The sequence below is a fragment of the Oryx dammah genome, unplaced genomic scaffold (genome assembly GCF_014754425.2).
Source record: "Oryx dammah isolate SB20612 unplaced genomic scaffold, SCBI_Odam_1.1 HiC_scaffold_2, whole genome shotgun sequence".
NCBI classification, from domain to species: Eukaryota; Metazoa; Chordata; class Mammalia; order Artiodactyla; family Bovidae; genus Oryx; species Oryx dammah.
In genome coordinates, this window is record NW_024070186.1 from 84,911,475 (window position 1) to 84,933,956 (window position 22,482).

General features: G+C 38.7%; 1 protein-coding gene across 8 annotated transcripts in view; it reads left to right on the top strand.

Moving 5' to 3' along the window:
- Nucleotides 1-1,738: 1,738 nt before the first annotated feature.
- DLG1 (discs large MAGUK scaffold protein 1) overlaps nt 1,739-22,482 on the top strand; it is a 256,793-nt gene continuing 236,049 nt past the window's right edge. For 6 of the 8 annotated variants that reach the window (XM_040249481.1, XM_040249505.1, XM_040249514.1 and 3 more), the window contains exons 1-3: nt 2,237-2,680; nt 3,145-3,194; nt 3,858-3,989. In XM_040249481.1, the coding sequence (XP_040105415.1) occupies nt 3,176-3,194; nt 3,858-3,989 (151 nt within the window). In that variant the 5' untranslated portion in view covers nt 2,237-2,680; nt 3,145-3,175. Of the gene's footprint in view, nt 1,945-2,236; nt 2,681-3,144; nt 3,195-3,857; nt 3,990-22,482 lie in introns of those variants that run through there. The other 2 variants (XM_040249498.1, XM_040249489.1) reach the window with 2 other exon arrangements.

Here is a 22,482-nt window from a genome sequence, read left to right on the forward strand (position 1 = left end):
TAAGGTCCATTGGACTTCGCATTCCAGGATGTCTGGCTCTAGATAAGTGATCACACCATCATGACTATCTGGGTCATGAAGATCTTTTTGTACAGTTCTTTTGTGTATTCTTGCAACCTCTTCTTAATATCTTCTGCTTCTGTTAGGTCCATACCATTTCTGTCCTTTATTGAGCCCATCTTTGCATGAAATTTTCCCTTGGTATCTCTAATTTTCTTGAAGAGATCTCTAGTCTTTCCCATTCTATTGTTTTCCTCTATTTCTTTGCATTGATCACTGAGGAAGGAAGGCTTTCTTATCTCTTCTTGCTATTCTTTGGAACTCTTCATTCAGATGGGTATATCTTTCCTTTTCTCCTTTGTCTTTTTCTTCTCTTCTTTTCACAGCTATTTGTAAGGAATCACTGCACATCACGACTGCAGCCATGAAAAGACGCTTGCTCCTTGGAAGAAAAGTTATGACCAACCTAGACAGCATATTAAAAAGTAGAGACATTACTTTGCCAACAAAGGTCCATCTAGTCAAAGCTATAGTTCTTCCAGTAGTCATGTATGGATGTGAAAGTTGGGCTATAGGAAAGCTGAGTGCAGAAGAATTGATGCTTTTGAACTGTGGTGTTGGAGAAGACTCTTGAGAGTCCCTTGGACTGCAAGGAGATGCAACCAGTCAATCCTAAAGGAAATCAGTCATGAATATTCATTGGAAGGACTGATGCTGAAACTCCAAACTTCGGCTACCTGATGGGAAGAACTGGCTCATTGGAAGAGACCCTGATGCTGGGAAAGATTGAAGGCTTGAGGAGAAGGGGACGACAGAGGATGAGATGGCTGGATGGCATCACCGACTCAATGGACATGAGTTTGAGTAAGCTCCAGGAGTTGGTGATGGACAAGGAGGCCGGGCGTGCTGCAGTCCATGGGGTCGCAAACAGTCGGATACGACTGAGCGACTGAACTGAATTGGGTGGTCTTAGGCAAATTCTTCTCTCTGGATCAGAGCATGGAGGTTGCTGCTACACAGAAGAGGGTCGAAGACCTGGAAGTGATTTGGACATCTTTGCCCATTTCCTTTTCCAGATCCTGGGAGGCTCAGCCCCGAAGCGGGGTCCCGGCCGGCTAGTAGGCCCTTTCCTGCTGCTGCTGCTGCTAAGTCACTTCAGTCGTGTCCTACTCTGTGTGACCCCATAGACGGCAGCCCACCAGGCTCCCCCGTCCCTGGGATTCTCCAGGCAAGAACACTGGAGTGGGTTGCCATTTCCTTCTCCTAGGGACTAGCTTTAAACTAGTTTTGCTGAGCTTCAGCTGGGCAGGCTGTAGCTACAGGTGAGTTCTTAAAGGGGCCTCCAGAGCTTGGGTAATACTTGAAGCTGTTGACTTGGAGGGAGTTGCAGGCAAGGGAGAATGAATGAGAAAACGAACGAACCAATTTTCTATCCCTTCCTTAAATGCATTCGTACTGGGAATTAATCACTTAGATTTAAAAAATTCTGTGGGAAAACTTTCAATTTCTTATCAGATTAACTAATCTCCATATTTTACCTACCCTTCTTTAACTCAGTTCCTCCAAAACTTTTACTGAGGGGCTAATAGTAACTTAAAAAAAATTAGCACCAAGTCTAAGAATGCAGAGACGGCACCCCTCCCCCTCGCAAACACCTCCCTTTTCCCCCTCCCAGGCTCCGCCCTTTCCCGCCCCCTATCGTGGGTGGTGCAGTCGACACCTCCCTGAGAATGCTTTTCCAGGTTGGGGATCCACCCCCGGGGTGGATCTCTCTCCGGCTGAGTTGGAAACGACACGCGTTTAGTGAGGTTAAAGGGTGTCTCGGAATGTGTGTCCTGGATCTGGTGTAGGTGAGGTCACATTTCTCTTCCGACACTGTCACTCTTCCTCGCCTGGTGCGCTACTCGCTCAGAGCCGCGGGACACACCGGTGGGCTAGGACGAGGTAAAGGCGGGCTCTTCCAGGGCGCCCTGGCCCACCTGTAGAGTCTGTGCGTCAACTCCTTTGTTCTCAGAACCACTTCGGTGGCCGCGCCTTTACGCAAGGAGGTTCACTTCGACGTTCCTCAGGTCCCCTTCTGCCGTCCCCAGCCCCCTCCTGGCCCTCCTCCCTCTTCGAACCCAAAGGTAGCAGCGCTGAGAGCCCCGGGCTCGGCGCGAGCCGCCTCCTCACTTCCCATTGGCTGAGAGCGCTGGGAAAGCGGTCACGTGGGGGCGCGGCAATCCAGATCAAGGGCCGCCATCTTGGCGGAAAGTTTGGGGGGAGAGCGGTTGGGGGTGCGGAAGGAGGCGAGGTTCCGGGGGTGTGGCGGCTAAGAGCTGAGAAGGCGAGCGGGCTAGCGGGCACCGGCGAGTGAGGAGGCGCCGGCGGCTGAGGCGGAGGAAGAGGCAACCGGGGTGCAGCCGCCGAGGGGAGCTCCTCCCCTGTTCCCTCACCCCCCCTCTACACAGCTCCGCAAGCCCCGGGTGGGGCGGGGGGACGTGGAGCGGGGCAGGGCGGGGGAGACGGTCCGCGGCGCACCCCAGCTCCGAGCGCACGCCACTCGCAGGAACTTTGTGGCGGCGCCGCAGGTGTGGGGGCCCGCGGAGGTGTGCATGTGGGGCACGAGGGCGTCGGAGAGCGGCCGCTGTCCTGTCCGGCCCTCGCTGGAGTAGCTCGGAGGAAGCCAACAAGGAATCAGGCAAGCGAGAGGAGGGGGCCCGAGCAGGGCGGGGTGATCAATCCAGTTGGTTCCTTCTTGGACTGCTTTACAGTCTCTGCTGGTTTAGGGGCCAAGGGTCGGAGCGCCTCTTCACCCTCCAGTAGCAGGTGGGGGGTATGCCTTCTTATGCCGGGAGAGGGGTGGCCCCACGTCTAGCATTAAGCTCCCTTTGGAGAAGGGGCAGCTTTCGAGGAGAGTTTGGCAGCTTGCTACTGTCTGCTCTTAATTTGCAGGGGAACCCAACCTTAGGTTAAAGCTTTCTACATTGACACTGCTGGGTTTTGAGGCTCTTTCTCCTTTCACTTGGGGAAACTTTGCCAGGTGGACTTTTCAAATAGGGCTAGGAGTTTTTCGATTTGAGAGTTAGGGGTAAATGCTAGGTTAACCTCGATTCTGTTCTTTTCTGAATTCAGTTCTGTTTCCTTTCTGCTTTGTGTTCTAAGGTGTGTGCTCTCTTCCTGATTCTGGAGAAAAATGCCGGTCCGGAAGCAAGGTGAGAGTTTACTTCGGAACTCTTGTGGGTATCCCTTGCTTTTTTCTGTTTTGTGCTTGCTATGTTTTACAGATGTTTGTGTAACTGATGAGACAGCACAGCCTTAGCCTTATTACTTACGGAATCTAAGCCTCAATCATTCAGAAGATGGAAACACCTAAATGTTTGTCAAACTTTTTCCCCTTGACATCTCTGTAGTGACTGGAGAGGCAATTGACTTTTTTCTCTCTGAAATGTCTTTTTTAAAAGTTTGTGTTGGCGTTTTAATATTTCATTTTATCATTCTTAGTAAACCCTTTCGTGAACGAATGTGGAATACTGGCTAAGAACTACTAGTTTTGAAAGAATACTTGAATTATAATGACGGATTGTAGTAATCAGTGTTTGTATATCAGATCAACTGAAACTATGTTACTAACACTGATTAAATGATCACTAGATCACATTGGTTACAAACTACTCACCTTGTTTTATTGTGACATAATGAACAGTTTTTGGATCATTTCTAAAGACTATTTATGTGTACAGGAACATAGTAGCATGGATTGACTTGGAGGTTTGGAGAATTGTTTAGGTATCTTGCAGAGTCATTTGCTGCATAGCTAGTTTGTAATACTTCCTTGTAAATATATAATTTTCATCAAACTTTTTTTTTCTTTTCAGATACCCAGAGAGCACTGCACCTTTTGGAAGATTATCGTTCGAAACTAAGCCAAACAGAAGACAGACAGCTCAGAAGTTCCATAGAACGGGTTATTAACATATTCCAGAGCAATCTTTTTCAGGCTTTAATAGGTGGGAATTAAACTTTATTTGTGACCGTTGTGTGTCAGCTGGGCTTAAGGCTTCTCTGAATTAACTTATTTCAAACTTAAGAGAGTGATACACTTGGTTCTCTGTGAGGCATGCAGTTACTTGAACATCCAGTGAATTGTGTATTTTGATACTTAGACCAATATCTTTTCCAAAAATATCTAATAACCAAAAAAAGTTCAGTATGATTATTTCAGTGGTCTTTGATAACAAAGTGTAATATCCTAGCATTAAAAAATGAAGAGGTTGCAAAAAGTAATGACTGAATAACTGTTAGCATGTTTCTTTGTTGGTTTTGTTATTTCTCTAGAATCTCTGAAAATGTTTGAAAAGTTCTGTGTTTAAGAACATTCATTCTCTTCAATACAGACCTCTGTTTAAACTTGGCATTTGTAGAGTTACAGTTTTAGACTTGAAAAATGATCTTACAGATAACCTTGGTCTAATCTTGTTTTACAGACAAGAATATTGAAACAAAATTTTATTCTTAACTCTAACTTAAATTTGATGTGGTTCATTGTTTTAAAGGAGAACTGAACAAGGGTGCTGAGTTCTACTCCTGATAGTGCTATTGATTGGATGAGATGGTATAAATCATATAATCTTTTCTAGGTCACTGCATTAGCTGTAGCATGTGGATGCAGTGGAACAGTGGCTTTTAACCTTTTTCCTAAAAAGTAGCTAGATTCTTTTTAAAAGCAAAATCTTATATTTTGTACACAATTCATGGTATATAAAACAAGATGATCTGTTCTGGGCCTCTTCTCTAGGTACCTCGAAAAGTTTACAAACCACTGAACTAGAAAAATTGTCCCTTTCAATTTTAAGAATAAAATGCATTTTTATTAATCATTGACTATATAACATATTAAAATAAGACATTTCATTGCATTATATTTTTTTCCTCAGTTACAGCCTTATATCTGTGTATCGACCGAGTAACTTTTGATGTGATTTGAGGTTAATGTATCCTATCCTATACTACTTTCAAATTAATGTATTCTATCAAATAGCTTATTGGTAAATTGATACTCTACTAAATTAGTTTTAGAATTAAAGAAAACATTAAAGAAGATCACTCAGTACACTTAAATATAGCATTATTATAAACTTTTGAAAACATACACGACAACAGAGAGAACAGTATAATGAACTATTATATGTCTGTCACTCATGTTTAAAAATGAGCAGTATTTTGCTTATTTTGTTTAAACAGATGGACATTTATTACATTTGAATTTCTAAGTTCTGGGGTTTAAGGTCCAAATGGATCAAATTGGATTCCTCTGAAAAAACAACAAAGGAAGGGAAAATCATTTTTAGTTATTTTCTAAATCACCATTAAACCTAGGAATGTTTTATTTAGTAGGCTCACCATTTAGGAAAAAGTAGTATGACTTGTATGTCTTATTTTATATGTAATTCATAGATAGATGGAGTTCTCTGTGTGGAGTCCATGACTTAAAGAAAATGATTAGTGAAGTAGTCAACCAGAACCAACACTTAGATTGAGATGGGAAGTAGATTTGCAGTGTTGATGGGGATTTTTTTTTTATATATATTCTGCCTCCCCTATTTTGAATGTGTTTATTCTTATGCATAATTGCATTCTGATAGAGTTAGTTTTCTAATTGTAACTTATACTTGTCAATCTTCTTTGTCCTGTGTAATTATATTGGTTGTGAATTTAAGCTTTGCTGTTTAGGTTTACTTAAATTTTAAGGTTGTATAGAATGTAGTATCAGATTTTGGTGTAAGGTAATACATTTTAGGAATTTTGAAACAAATTTAGTAAAGTTTTTTGTGTTTCTATACTGTAATTGAATTAATTGTTGACACAATTAATTATAAATGCAGTTTCTGGCACATGCTTAAGTCGGATTAATTTTTGAAAATTTTTAAGTCAGTAAGATTTTCTTTCCTTTGCACCTGTACCATTGATTTTTAAACAGTGTGATAGTTTTGTAAACCTGTAAATTACCCTAAGTTACACTAGAGTCCATTAGGTTCATAGGATGTACTGAAAAATTCTGTTAACTGTTTTTTCCTTTAGTAGATAGTACTTCATCTTCTGAGGTGATACTTGTGAATCATTGAATTAAAGGAGACCTAGGGTCTTGACCACTAATTGTTGAAAATCATATATGGTGCTTAGGTTTTTGACTTTAAGAGTTTGGAAGTCATTTCCTTAGGCTATAGTGAATTACTTAGTTACTACTTGGACTTGCAGTCTACAACAGTTAGTTATTGAGTGATTCTTGAATTGGTAGTTTGTATCCACTGTTTTCATGCATTTATAACAACTTTGTGCAAGGACCTAAGTTGTTCCGGATCCCCCCACCCAGTAGTTGATACATTATTAGGTTAGGCTTCTGGCACCTTGGGGGCTTCCTTGGTGGCTCAACAGTAGAGAATCCACCTGCAGTGCAGGAGACATGAGTTCACTCCCTGGGTTGGGAAGATACCCTGGCGAAGGAGATGGCAACCCACTCCAGTATTCTTGCCTGAGAAATCCCATGAAGAGAGGACCCTGGCAGACTAGTCCATGGGGTTGCAAGAGTTGGACACAACTTAGCCACTAAACCACCACCACTTTGTTGTTATTCAGAGGAATAGGCATGCACATACTGCACTATATCTGGTCTAAGATACCAGTTTTTAAAAACTTTAACATCTCTGAACTTGGGATGAATTTTATAGTGGATATATATTAGCATTGGTTTTACATTCTTAGTGGCATGTGAAATAATGGTGCATTTTATAGTTGATAGTGTCAGTATCAGTATCCTCAATTCAGTGAAATATGGTAATCATTGTTCTTGCTCTGAGGCTTGGTAGTAATATCCTTGAAGGATGGTTTGTCGATTTAAAAATTATTGAAAGTAGAAAAGATTTTATTAACTTCTGAGTTTCAGCTAAGTTGTTTCTTTAGAGGTATTTAAATTATAGTTTTAAAAAAGTCCGTGAACTGTGCATTTAAAAAAAAAATTATTCCCCAAACATCTGGTGTTATTTTTGTATAAATGGGAAATAAAGTCCACCTAGTTTTAATCCCTAATTTAGGTGAGAGCAAGTTGAAAACTTAGTGTATTTGATTTTGTAGTCTCATTTTCTGTACTTCTAGTTGAAAATTTTGTGAGTAAAATAGATTGGATATGGTTTGATGACAGTCACCTGTTCAGGTCCATAGTGGTTTGCAGTCATCTCTCATTCTCAGGTTTGGCTGGGATCAGAGAGGATCTCGGTAGTCCTCAAAGATTTTGTACCAGTCTAGACCTCTGTAGGGTCAATGTTTTTTAGAAGTTTTTACTTTAAGGAGAATGTTTATAATGATGGAATTTACATATTTTGAAAAGTGTATTCAGTAGTCAAAGTTTACAAACTTCCAGCTATAATGGTAAAATGTCAGAGTTCCTTAGATTTTTTGCTTATTATTGGCCTCGGTGATATAATATGTTAGTGTATCATTGTGCGTGTGTGTGTGTGTGTGTGTCTGTGTAGGTTTGAGGAAGGAAAACAGTTGTAACAGAATATGGATCAGACTATTGGCTAAAACTTTATGGAATTGGAGGAAAATTTTATTAACTTTCTGGTTGGTGGTTTTGATTGAATTGGGTTGTTACTTATTTGTTACTCTTGCTTTGAGGCAGTACTTTGAAAAAGCAGAAGCTGGTTGAATTCTCTTTAGAACCTTGCAATCACAGAGAGCTGTAAAAGCATCTTTAAATATTTCTTCTAGCCCTAGTTATTTTATCTATGTAGGGACAGTTTTTTTCGTATTAAAAGTTTCCTTTTCCAATAATTTTTCTGATATACTATCCAGGTATTGCATTTAGTTGTCAAGTCTCTTTATTGTTGCTGTCAGTCGCTGTGTCATGTCCAGCTCTTTGTGGCCCCATGGACTGCAGCATGTCAGGCTTCCCTGTCCTTCCTGTTCCCTGTTCTTCACCATCTCCCAGAGCTTGCTAAAACTCACTGTCCATTCAGTCAGTGATGCCACCCAACCATCTTGTCCTCTGTCATCCTCTTCTGCCTTCAGCCTTTCCCAGCATCAGGGTCTTTTCTGATGCTCCAACTCTTCGCACCAGTTGGCTAGAGTACTGGTGCTTCAGCTTCAGCGTCAGTCCTTCTAATGAATATTCAGGGTTTATTTCCTTTAAGATTGACTGGTTTGGTCTCCCTGAAGTCCAAAGGACTCTCAAGAGTCTTCTCCAACACCACAATTCAAAAGTATCAGTTGTTCAATGCTCAGCCTTCTTTATGGTCCAATTCTCACATTCATACATGACTACTGGAAAAACCATAGCTTTGACTAGATGGACCTTTGTTGGCAAAGTAATGTCTCTGCTTTTTAATATGCTGTCTAGGTTGGTCATAGCTTTTCTTCCAAGGGGCAAGCGTCTTTTAATTTAATGGCTGCAGTCACCATCTGCAGTGATTTTGGAGCCCCCCCAAAATAGTCTCTCACTGTTTCCATTGTTTCCCCCATCTGTTTGCCATGAAGTGATGGGACCGGATGCCATGATCTTAGTTTTTTGAATGTTTGAGTTTTAAACCAGCTTTTTCAGTCTCCTCTTTCACCTCATCCAGAGGTCCTTTAGTTCCTCTTTGCTTTCTGCCATAAGGGTGGTATCATCTGGATATCTGAGGTTATTGATATTTCTCCCAGCAGTCTTGATTCCAGCTTGTGCTTCATTCAGCCCAGCATTTCGCGTGATGTACTCTGCATATAAATTAAATAAGCAGGGTGACAATATACAGCCTTGACGTACTCCTTTCCCAATTTTGGGGCTTCCCTGGTGGCTCAGATGTTAAAGCATCTGCCTGCAATGCAGGAGACCTGGGTTCGATCCCTGAGTCGGGAAGATCCCCTGGAGAAGGAAATGGCAACCCACTCTAGTACTCTTGCCTGGAGAATCCCGTGGCTACAGTAGGCTACAGTCCATGTGGTCACAAAGAGTTGGACACGACTGAGCGACTTCACTTTCACTTTCCCAATTTTGAATCAGTTGTTCCATGTTCAGTTGTGTTGCTTCTTGACCTGCATCCAGGTTTCTCAGGAGACAGGTAAGGTGGTATGGTATTCCCATCTTTTGAAGAACTTTCCACAGTCTGTGTGATCCACACAGTTAAAGGCTTTAGTGTAATCAATGACGCAGAAGTAGATGATTTTCTGTAATTCTCTTGCATTTTCTAAGATCCAGCAGATGTTGGCAATTTGATCTCTGGATCCTCTTTAGTCTTCTTTAATCTGTGCACATTTCCACAGCCTGTGTCTTTTATGACATTAATGTATTTGAAGAGTATAGTTCCCCCTGCTCTTATTTTTTTATATAAAGTTTCCTGTTGTAAGTTTGCTAATATTTGCTTGTGATTAAACTCAGGTTATGTATTCTCTGTGTTTCTGTACATCCAGATAGGTACATGATGTCTTCTGCCCTTCATTTAATGTTAATTTTAATCACCCTGTTAAGGTATTGTCTGATTGCTATAGTCTGTAGTTACTTTTTTCTCCTTTGCAGTTTATAAGCAGTATATGGGGGAGACACTTTAAGACCTTGTAGTCTCCCTGATCTTCAGAGACATTTCCACCTAGGCTTGGCATCGACTGATGATGCTTGCCTGAATCAGTTTTTACTGTGTTGAAAATGACAGTTGAAAGACTGTAGTAGAGAGAGTTTTTTTTTTAATACAGCAGCACTTTTCTATAGTTTCCAGTTAACTATAGAAAAATGCTGCTTGGCATTTTACTATAATTAAGAGCATTTCTCTTCCATTTATCTACCTACCTATCTATCTAGCTATCATATTTCTTTCAGTGGTTGATCACTTATTATCATCCTTAATGATTTTGGTGTTCAGATTGTCTCAGATTTACCTAGTGTAAGGCTTCTCTAGCTTGGCCGTAATGTCTTTATGGCCTTCCCTCATTTTTTTTTTAAGCACTTCTGTAGTTTTTGGCATAACAAGATGTTCTAGGTTCATCTTGCGCATAACCTGCCCCAGCCTTAGAATCAACCATTTCTTTGAGAAGTTCTGGTTCCTTTTGATACATACCTTGTTTTAAGGAATATACTATGAGTTAGCCATATCATATTTAAAGTGTTGGAATAATTTATTTTGGATACTGGCTTGACCTTTTTTCTCTTTCTAGTGTGTGAAACAACAAATTATAATACACAGTTTAAATTTTTATGTACTTCCCTCTTTGGGAATCAAAATAAGTTTTTAAATGTATGTTGGTTTAGTCAAAAGCAGAGTAATCTGTGCCTGAGTAGGTTTGAATTTTGGATATTTTAGTTTACAAAAACATGGTACTTGCTTTTAATCAATTAACTGGTAAAATTTTTCTCTCTGAAATGATTGGATTGTATTTCATTGTACATTAGCTTTCTAGTTGTCTTGTCTAACCCTCCAGAGTGGAATTCATAAACATTTATGGTCAGATACGTGTATTTAATATAAAATATTATAAGCAGGAGAATTCTTACAACAGAGATAACCTACTTCTTCCACATCCTTCTAGAATGTTATTCTTGTGTATATATACACTCTTCCATTTTGCAAAACAAAGTCCTGTATACAAATTTTGTGTGTAGAACATGGTGCTCAGTTGCGTCTAACTTTTTATGACCCCATGGACTGTAGCCCATGAGGCTCCTCTGTCCATGGAAATTCCAGTATTCTTTTGTCACCTGTGGTTTTGGTGGAATTGTCCAGGCAAAAATACTGGAGTGGGTTGCCATTTCCTCCTCCAGGGATCTTCTCAACCCAGGAATTGAACCCTGGTCTCCTGCATTGGCAGGCGGATTCTTTACCACTTGAGCCACCTGGGAAGCTCCAAATAAAACATGGTATAATTGATTCTACATTTCAATGGGAATTGATACTTAAAATTGTTATATAAAATGAAAAATATTATCAGATTAAAATTATTCTTAAAAATTCTTCAGGAATTGTGTCTCATTAACTACAGTTCCACTGTTTTTCTCTCTAGTGGAGAGAAATAATTTCTTCAGTTAGGCAGCAGATGAAGTAGTTGACTTGTGTTTAAATGACCTTTAGTATTAAAAGCACATAATTCTAGAATCACATTCAGCATAGTGAAATATAGAGAGATGCTGTGATAATGGAGACTACCTGAGGGAACAGTCTTCTCTCTTCTCAGGTTTTATTTGCTAGCATTTGCTTACTGGACTAATAGGAAGAATTTCCCTGTTTTTGGTGAAAAGAGGTACTGTGGTTGAATTTTCTTAAGTGTATACAGTGTGACTTCTCTGTGCTTTACATTTTAACTATCTTTATCCCACAAAGTTTATCATTATGTGCCTTTCCATATCAATCAGTTGTGCTATTTAAAGACTGTTGCACTGTATAGATTTTTCTGTAGTTATAATTTCCCAGGAGCATTTAGATATATAATTTTTCTGAATTATAGACAACATTGCTTTTGTATATGTTCTTCGTCCTATATCCTTGATATATTCTTTGGATAAGTTCCTAGAATTGAACTACTTGGTAAAGGGGATGTGCAATTTAAAAAGGCTTTTGATGTGATTTTTTTGTTTAATTACTGTCAAAAATGTTATATTAATTTTTTAGATATGTGGAAGAATGACAAATTGACTATCCCTTAAGCACTTCAAAGTATTATCTTTTGTAGAAGACACCTGTAGTCATTTTGATGTTTTATTTTGTATTTTTTTTTAAAATAACCAACGATGTAAGAATTTTCTTATATCGTTGTTAATTTCTGTGATTTATTTGTTCATATCATGTGCCCCCCACCACTCTTTTTTTCCATTTTTTTCCTTAGAGGTATAAAATGTCCATTTGAGATATCAATGGTACCTGGCTTTGCAAATTGCATTTGTTTTTAATGCATTGTCATTTGTTTTTAAACTAATTTAAAAAAATTACCCTTGGTATTATGCTTAGAAAGACTTTCTTATCCCTAATATTATAAAAATATTTACTGTATTCAAATTCTATCATCGCTTCTTTTTTCAACATTTAAAATTTTAATACATTTGTAAATTATTTTGAGTTGAAGTATGAGATTTTTTTAATATAAATTTGTTATTTATTCTCCCTTAAACATCTAAAAAATTATTGGACTTTTTCAGCATTTTTAGGTTTATAGAAAAATTGAGTGGAAAGCACAGTTTCCATATCCTTACCACTGCACACTCCCATTTCTCATATCATTGACAGTTTTATTAGTGTGGTATATTTGTTACAGTTGATAAGCCAGTATTAAATTAACTAAAGTCCATAGTTTACATTAAGTTTTGCTCTTTGTGTCAATACATTGATAAACTTGAGATATACATTTGTTGCTTTGACAAATGTATTCACTGTTACAGTGTCATCCAGGATAGTTTCACTCCCCTAGAAATCTGTGTTCCACATCACATATTTATCCCTCTGTCCTTCTCACCAAACCCCTGGCAAGCACTGATATTTCTGCTGTCTCTTGCTCCACCTATTCTTCTCTTTCTCCCTCCTCCTAAATCCCTGGGAACCAGTTATCTTTTTATTGTCTGTATAGTTACACCTTTTCCAGAATGTTATATAGTTAAAATCTCAAGTGTGTGGCTTTTTTATATTGATTTCTTTCACATAGCAATATGCATTTTGCTTATCAAAGATAAGGTCTTTTCATGACTTGATAGCGTATATCTATTTTAAGTTTTTAAAGACTTTATTTTTTAGAGCAATTTTAGATTCGCACCTGCCCTCACACATCATAGACTGTCTCCTATTTGGCGTCTCCCATGAGAGTGGTGCATTTGCTACAGCTGATGAACCTGCATGAGCACATTATTATCACCCAGAGTCCATAGTTTGACCTTAGTCACTCTTGGGTTTGTATGTTCTGTAGATTTGGACAACTGTGTGATGACCTGTGTCTACCATTGTAGATAGATACTTACATGTATCCACGACACTATACAGAATAGTTTTACTGTCCTAAAAATTCTCTGTACTCTGCCTATTCACCTCTCTCATCTCTAACCCCTGGCAATCACTGATCTTTTTACTCTCTGTATTGTGTTTTCCAGAATGGCATATAATTGGAATCACACAGCATATAGCCTTTTTACATTGGCTTCTTTCACTTAGTAGTATTCATTTAAGGTTCCTCCACATACATGGGGGTGTTTTGTTGTTGTTTTTAATTTTTTAAATGTTGAATGATATTCTGTTGTCTGGACGTACTGCAGTTTATTCATTCACCTATCAAAAGATGTTTGGGTTGCTTCCAGCTTTTGCCATTCATGAATAAAGTTGCTATAAACATCTGTGTGCAGGTTTTTCTGTGGACATAAGTTTTCATCTCATTTGGATAAATATTGAGGAACATGATTGCTGGATTATGTGGTAAGAGTGTGTTTAGTTTTGTAAGAAACCACCAAACAGCTTTCCAAAGTGGCTGTATCATTTTGTATCCCTACTGGTAGTGAATGAGAATTCCTGTTTCATTTTTTTGCCAGCAGTAGTTGTTGTCAGTGTTCTGTATTTTGACCTTTCTAATAGATGTACAGTGTTACCTTGTTTTAATGTGCATATCCCTGATGATACATGGTGGAATATCTTTTCATATGCCTATTTGTCATCTGTGTGTCTTCTTTGCCAAAGTATCTGTTAAGGTTTATTTTTTAAAAATACTTATTTATTTGGCTGCTTCAGGTGTTAGGTGTGGCGTATGGGATCTTTGATCTTCATTGTGGCAGGAGCAATCTTTAGTTATGGCATGTGGGATATCTCAGTTGTGGCATACAAATTCCTCAGTTGCAGCTTGTGATGTTTAGTTCCTTGACCAGGGATTGAACCTAGCCCCCTGCATTGACAACCCACTCCAGTATTCTTACCTGAAAAATTCCATGGACAGAGGAGCCTGGTGGGGTACAGTCCATAGTGTTGCAAAGAGTTGGACACAACTGAGCATGCATGCACACACCCCTGCATTGAGAGCCGGGAGTCTTAGCCAGTGGACCACCAGAGAAGTCGCACCTGTTAAGGTATTTTTCTTAATAATTTTTCCATTAACTAGAATATTATTCGTAGATTAGAGATGTCACTTATATTGAAAGATTGAAGACAAAAGGCAGCAGAGGATGCGATGGTAATGTAGCATCATTGACTCAAAGAACATGAATTTGAGCAATCTCTGGGAGATAGTGGATGACAGAGGAGCCTAACATGCTGCAGTCTATGGTTTCAAAAAGAGTCGGACATGACTTGGCAACTAAACAACAACAAATTGTAACTAGAAGCTAGAAAGCTTTTCCTCAACTTCCTTTGAGGGTATTTCTGAACTTCTGTACTTCCCTTACTCCTAGTGTTTGCAAACTTTAAATTTTAGCAAGAAAATAATAAATTTTTACTTAGATTTGAAGACTTCTGAAGTATATGTATCTTAGAGATTTCCAAATAGAGAAAGTTTTGTAACAGGTAGAAATGATTCGTCTCAGTACTGTTAGACTAATTACTTGTATTTAAGTTTAATATTTGAGAATTTTTCTGTTGTATGTGGTATAGTTTTGTGATCTTATAATTTAGATCTTTGTTCAGGAACTGGGGAACTAGTTTGGTCCAAAACAGTGAAAGCACATGCAAACTACAAATGGAAAACGAGTAATAGATTGTGATAAGACTGATCTGTAAGATCAACAGAATCAGTATTTTCAACTGTGAGTCAACTAAAGGCTAGTTTTCCTCTAATACAAGTTTTAATATTTTTGTGTTTTCTCTTCTTGCCTACTTTAGTGCAGCATTATTTTCAAAGGAAATAATCTTTTTCAAGGATGATAAAATACATCAGACATTTTAATGATATGTCTGGTATATATCTGAGTGAGCTATGTTTATTTTCAGATGAGTATGGGATCACTCTTGTCTATTTAATGGCAGTCATTTTAACTACCACCACATTCTCCCATTTTCTTTACACTTTAATAGTAAATGATTTACTATGATTTAAAATACAGTTATCAAATTTTTATAGAAATCTACCTTTGTAGGTGCTTTAAATAGGAAAGATTTAGGTGTTGTATGAATTTTTCTTCAATTATCTCAGTCTCGCAAAGACATTATTGTTCATCTTTAATTCTCTTGTTTTACTTCAAGAGTATATACACTCTGTTAATATTGAGTGGCTGAATGTGTTAAGTGTTCAGAGTAAACTCATTAATTCTTTCTTTTCATGAAGTTGATCTTTTAAGAATAACTTGGATTTTTAGACATTGGCATGTTGAATAGACTTTTAGGAAATAGAGATTGGGATTATACCAGAATTTACCTTGTTTGTTTTTGTCTTATATTTGTATAGTAACTTGTTTCACTTTAGACTACATACCTTATGGTTTATTCCATGTTATACTCTCTAGTTTAGAAAACTCTAAAGGAAAAAGTAGGACCTATTTTGAATCCTAGAATGTTACTTTGTAGAAATATTTACTTGTCATGATGATAATCTAATTTTTTTTTCTGAATCTTTATGGTTACAGTCAGTGATGATAACTCTCTTGTGATGTATACAATGTAGATTCACTGAAAAACAGAGACTGCATGGGAAATATAAAATATTAATACTTGAGACTCCTAAGAAAAGCTCAATTTGTGTGTGCAGTTTTTCCAGGGGGTGCCTTTTTTGTTTAGGTCATCTTTGAAAAAGCTTCACAGATACTACTGAAGGAATTGTAATTGAGAACTAGTTTCTGAAGAAGTATTATTACTTGCTCACTTCTGTTGTCTTGGGATACCCTGAAGATGAAGTGTGGTGGACAAATGAAATAAAGTGAATAAACTGGAATGTTAGTCAAGATGGAATATAAGTCAAGAATTAAGATGTAATGTGTGTGTGTATATATATTTTTTAAGGAAAGTGATAATAACTGTGACAACCTATCATGTCAAAAATATCACCATACTATATCTATATATATATTATGGAGAAGGCAGTGGCACCCCACTACAGTACTCTTGCCTGGAATATACCATGGACGGAGGAGCCTGGTGGGCTGCAGTCTATGGGGTCACTAAAAGTCGGACACGACTGAGTGACTTTGCTTTCAATTTTCACTTACATGCATTGGAGAAGGAAATGGCAACCCACTCCAGTGTTCTTGCCTGGAGAATCCCAGGGACAGGGGAACCTGGAGGGCCTCCATCTATGGGGTTGCATAGAGTCGGACACAACTGAAGCGACTTAGCAGTAGCAGCAGCAACATACATACGTTAACAAATATGTCAGTACTTTTGCTTATGGTTTTAGTTAGCCAAGTATGGTAACAGTGTCTTTTTAAATTGGGTCTTATCTGACGATATTAGTTCTCCTGACCCTAGTAAGAAGCAAAGAACGAAATAGCTGAAATAGACATTATCAGTTGAGTTCAGTCACTCAGTCGTATCCGACTCCTTGCAACCCCATGAACCGCAGCATGTCAGACCTCCCTGTCCATCACAAACTACGGGAGTTTATCCAAACTCATGTCCATCAAGTTGGTGATGCCATCCAACCATCTCATCCTCTGTTGTCCCCTTCTCCTTCTTCCCTCAATCCTTCCCAACATCAGGGTCTTTTCAAATGAGTCAGCTCTTCCCATCAGGCGGCCAAAGTATTGGAGTTTCAGCTTCAACATCAGTCCTTCCAGTGAACACCCAGGACTGATCTTTAGAATGGACTGCTTGGATCTCCTTGCAGTCCAAGGGACTCTCAAGAGTCTTCTCCAACACCACAGTTCAAAAGCATCAATTCTTCAGTGCTCAGCTTTCTTTATAGTCCAACTCTCACATCCATACATGACTACTGGAAAAACCATAGCCTTGACATTACTTTGTTGGTAAAGTAATGTCTCTGCTTTTTAATACACTGTCGAGGTTGGTCCTAACTTTTCTTCCAAGGAGTAAGCGTCTTTTAATTTCATGGCTGCAGTCACCATCTGCAGTGATTTTGGAGCCCCCCAAAATAAAGTCAGCCACTGTTGCCACTGTTTCCCCATCTATTTCCCATGAAGTGATGGGACGGATGCCATGATCTTCATTTTCTGAATGTTGTGCTTTAAGCCAACTTTTTCGCTCTCCTCTTTCACTTTCATCAAGAGGCTTTTTAGTTCCTCTTCACTTTCTGCCATAAGGGTGGTGTCATCTGCGTATCTGAGGTTATTGAGATTTCTCCTGGCAATCTTGATTCCAGCTTGTGTTTCTTCCAGTCCAGCGTTTCTCATGATGTACTCTGCATAGAAGTTAAATAAGCAGGGTGACAATATACAACCTTGATGTACTCCTTTTCCTATTTGGACCTAGTCTGTTGTTCCTTGTCCAGTTCTAACTGTTGCCTCCTGACCTACATATAGGTTTCTCAAGAGGCAGGTCAGGTGGTCTGGTATTCCCATCTCTTTCAGAATTTTCCACAGTTTATTGTGATCCACACAGTCAAAGGCTTTGATGTAGTCAATAAAGCAGAAATAGATGTTTTTCTGGAACTCTCTTGCTTTTTCCATGATCCAGTGGATGTTGGCAATTTGATCTCTGGTTCCTCTGCCTTTTCTAAAACCAGCTTGAACATCTGGAAGTTCACGGTTCACATATTGCTGAAGCCTGGCTTGGAGAATTTTGAGCATTAGTTTACTAGTGTGTGAGATGAGTGCAATTGTGCGGTAGTTTGAGCATTCTTTGGCATTGCCTTTCTTTGGAATTGGAATGAAAACTGACCTTTTCCAGTCCTGTGCCACTGCTGAGTTTTCCAAATTTGCTGATGTATTGAGTGTGGCACTTTCATAGCATCATCTTTTAGGATTTGAAATAGCTCAACTGGAATTCCATCACCTCCACTAGCTTTGTTCGTAGTGATACTTCCTAAGGCCCGCATATTATATCCTATATAGTTTATTCAGTTAAACTCCCCTAGAATCTCGTTCAACTTATTTTTTATTGTGATAAAGTATTATATATATATCACATAAAATTTACCATTTTTAAGTGTGCAGTTCAATGACATTGAGTAATTTCATGCTGTTCTGTTGCTATCGCCACTATCCATGTCTGGAATGTTTTTACTATCTCAAATTGAATTTCCTTTTTTTAAAAAAAATATATTTATTTATTTATTTATTTATTTATTTATTTATGGCTGTCCTGGATCTTCATCGCTTTGCTGGGCTTTCTCTAGTTGCAGTGAGCAGGGGCTACTTTTTGTTGTGGTGCACGAGCTTCTCATTGCAGTGGCTTCTCTTGTTGCGGAGCACGGGCTTTAAGGCACGCAGGCCTCAGTAGTTGCAGCATACGAGCTCATTAGTTGTGGATCTCAGGCCCTGGAGTGCTGACTCAGTAGTTGTGGCCCATAGGCTGAGTTGTCTTGCGGCATGTGGAATCTTGCATCGGTGTCCCCTGCATTGGCAAGTAAATTCTTAACCACTGGACCACCAGAGAAGTCCTCAAATTGAATTTCTTTACCTATTAAACAGTAACTCCACATTCTCTTCTTATCCCAGTCTGTGGGAATAAATTTTCTTTCTATCTCTATGTATTTGACTATTCTAGGTTCCTCATAGAAATGGAATTATACAATATTTGTCCTTCTGTGTTTGACTTACCCTACTTAGCATCATATCTCTTCAAGATTCATTTATCTATGTGTTTATCTATTTATTTATCTATCTATATTTAGATTTAATCAGAATTTTATTCCTTTTAAAGGGTGAATAATAATACATTGTTTCTATATACCACATTTCATTTATTAACCATTCATCTGTTGATGAACATTTAGGTTGTCTTCATCTTTTGGTTATTGTTAATAATGCTGCTGTGAACATGGGTATATAAATATCTATTTGAGTCCTTACTTTCGGTTCTTTTGCGTATAGCCATAAGTGGAATTGCTGGATCAGATGATGAGTCTGTGTTTTAATATTTTGAGAACCACCATATACATTCCACAGTGTATGTGGAAAACATACACTGTTTTCCATAGTGACTGCATTATTTATATTCCCACCAACAGTGACTGTTTTGTTAATAGCCATCCTGGTGGATGTTTACTCAGCTTGTATTTTCTTAAGTATATTATAGCCAATAATGTGGATATTTGGTTCTCTAGTCTATAGGAGCTCAGATTCAGCAAATTAGGACTGTTTGGTAGCTTAATGTAAGACCTAGAAATGAGGCATTTCGATTGATAAAAGCAAGTTGCAAGTGAACTTTGGAAGAATTCATCTAGGAAACTCTTTATTCCTTGCCCATTAAACGTTTAGTTTGAGTTATATTATGGGCTTCCCAGGTGGCTACACCAGGATGCAGCGGCAGGGCCTGGCTCCCCTCTGGGAACCTTGGGTGAGAGGGGGCAGGAGGGAATACCAGGCTGGAAGGCTGGTCTGCCTGTGAACTGAGGGGATCGTCAGGGTTTTTTTAGCTGACTTTCCAGAAACTGAGCTAGAAGTTCCACCCAGTTCTGTCTGACCCCACATGCAGCCCAAGCTGTTCAGCCACAACATCGAAGTAAGAGATGTTTGTTTCCATTTATAAATCTAAGAAAATGAAATAAATGAATCAATATAATAAAATAGAAACAGACTCAAAGATACAGAGAATGGACTAGCGGCTAGCCAGTGGGGAGAGAGGCAAGATAGAGTAGCAGATTAATAGAGATAAATTACTAGGTATAAAATAAATAAGATACAAAGATTTAATATACAACACAGGGTAGCTCAGATGGTAAAGAATCTGCTTGCAGTGCAAGAGACCTTGTTTCGATCCCTGAGTCGGGAAGATCCTTTGGAGAAGGGAATGGCGATCCACTCCAGTATTCTTGCCTGGAGAATCCCATGGATAGAGGAGCCTGACAGGCCACAGTTCATGGAGTTGCAAAGAGTTGGACACGACTGAGCGACTAACCCACCCACCCACCCGCAGGTAGCACCACTGGTAAAAAATCTGCCTGCCAGTGCAGGAAACATAAGAGACACAGGTTTGATCCCTGAATCAGGAAGATCCCCTGTAGGAGTAGGAAATGGCAGCCCACTCCAGTATTCTTGCCTGGGAGAATTCCATGGGCAGAGGAGCCTGGTGGGCTATAGTTCATGGGGCTGCAAAGAGTTGGACACACCTGAGTGACTGAGCATACACAGAGCACTGAATTATATAATTAGTCTAGATTTCTGTTGTCCTATACTGTAGCCACTAGCCACTTATGGGTATTTATTTGACTTCAGTTCAGTTGCTTAGTTGTGTCCGACTCTTTGCGACCCCATGAATCGCAGCATGCCAGGCCTCCCTGTCCATTACCAACTCCTGGAGTTTACCCAGACTCATGTCCATCGAGTTGGTGATGGCTATCCAGCCATCTCATCCTCTGTCATCCCTTCTCCTGCCCCCAGTCCCTCCCAGCATCAGGGTCTTTTCCAATGAGTCAACTCTTCGCTTGAGGTGGCCAAAGTATTGGAGTTTCAGCTTCAGCATCACTCCTTCCAATGAACACCCAGGACTGATCTCCTTTAGGATGGACTGGTTGAATCTCCATGGAGTCCAAGGGACTCTCAAGAGTCTTCTCCAACACCATAGTTCAAAAGCATCAATTCTTTGGTGCTCAGCTTTTTCACAGTCCAACTCTCATATCCATACATGACCACTGGAAAAACCATAGTCTTGACTAGACAGGCTTTTGTTGGCAAAGTAATGTCTCTGCTTGTTAATATGCTGTCTAGGTTAGTCATAACTTTCCTTCCAAGGAGTAAGTGGGTATTTAATTAAACCTAAATAAATAAAATTATAAATTCAGTTTCTCAGTCACACTAATCACATTTTAAATGCCCAAGAGCCATATGGCTACTGTATTGGGTAGTAAGCTATAGAACATTTTTTATAATTTATTTATTTTAGTTTATTTTTTTACTTTACAATACTGTATTGGTTTTGCCATACATTGACATGAATCCACCACAGGTGTACATGAGTTCCCAACCCTGAACCCCCCTCCCACCACCCTCCCCATATCATCTCTCTGGGTCATCCCAGTGCACCAGCCCCAAGCATCCTGTATCCTGTGTCAAACCTAGACTAGTGATTCGTTTCTTACATGATAGTATACATGTTTCAATGCCATTCTCCCAAATCATCCCACCCTCGCCCTCTCCCACAGAGTCCAAAACTCTGTTCTTTACATCTGTGTCTCTTTTGCTGTCTCGCATACAGGGTTATCATTACCTTCTTTCTAAATTCCATATATATGTGTTAGTATACTGTATTGGTGTTTTTCTTTCTGGCTTACTTCACTCTGTATAATTGGCTCCAGTTTCATCCACTTCATTAGAACGGATTCAAATGTATTCTTTTTAATGGCTGAGTAATACTCCATTGTGTATATGTACCACAGCTTTCTTATCCATTCATCTGCTGATGGACATCTAGGTTGCTTCCATGTCCTGGCTATTATAAATAGTGCTGTGATAGAACATTTATCATTGCAGAAAGTTATTTTGGACAAAACTGGTCTAAAATTTTAAAAGATTTTATTAAAAGGCAGTATGTCAGTATTTCTGTTAATTATAGAATACAAGGTCACACAGAAATTTAAAATCTGAAACTTCATTTACAGTATTGGAAAATACAAAAATTTTGTGTAGTGACTCGGGTTATTTATTTTAAGATTGGTAAGTGACCAATTGCTCAACACTTATTTAGTGCTGTTAGCGGGCATAATACTATATGCTAAGAGCGTTTTGTTTGTTTTGTTTTTGTGGAGGGGGTTGAAAATCTTTCTCTAGATATAGGTAGGTAGATCTACAAGTATTTATCTTCTACATAAATAAGATATCTCCTACATATATGGAAATATACGTTTTGCTACATAAGTATATACATACTCTTGCACACATGTATATCTTATACAAAAAAATGTTTCTCTCTAATATATTCTGGAAAATAGTCTGTATTTAACTTTCTCTAAATTATTGTCACAATGTCTTTTATAGTTCACCCTCCCCAACCTTCCCCAAACACACATACACACCAGTTAAGGCTTTGACATTGCAGTTAGTTGCTGTGTCTTTTTTATATCCTTTATACAGAAAAATCCTTACTTTTAAACAATTTATTTTCCCTTTCATGACATTGAAAGATACCAGGCCAGTGTCTTGTAGAATGTCTTCATCTGAATCAGTTTTGTTCTTTGCTTTTCTGATACCATTTAACATGTTCCTCTGTCCCTTGTATTTTCTTTGAACTAGAAGTTGGTTCTAGAGACTTGATTTGGATTCAGGTTAAGCAATTTTTGTTTGATTAAGAATCTTTTTTAGCTAACTCTCTGAATTTGAGGTTTGACTCTTGCATGATGCTTATGTGAAGAGTTAACATAGTGATTCATGGTTTATAAAATGCTTTTACATACAGTTTTCCACAGTAATAGTAACATCTTGTGAAATAGGTTGATATTATCCTCACTGTCAGACTTTAATTTTTATTAACCTTTTAC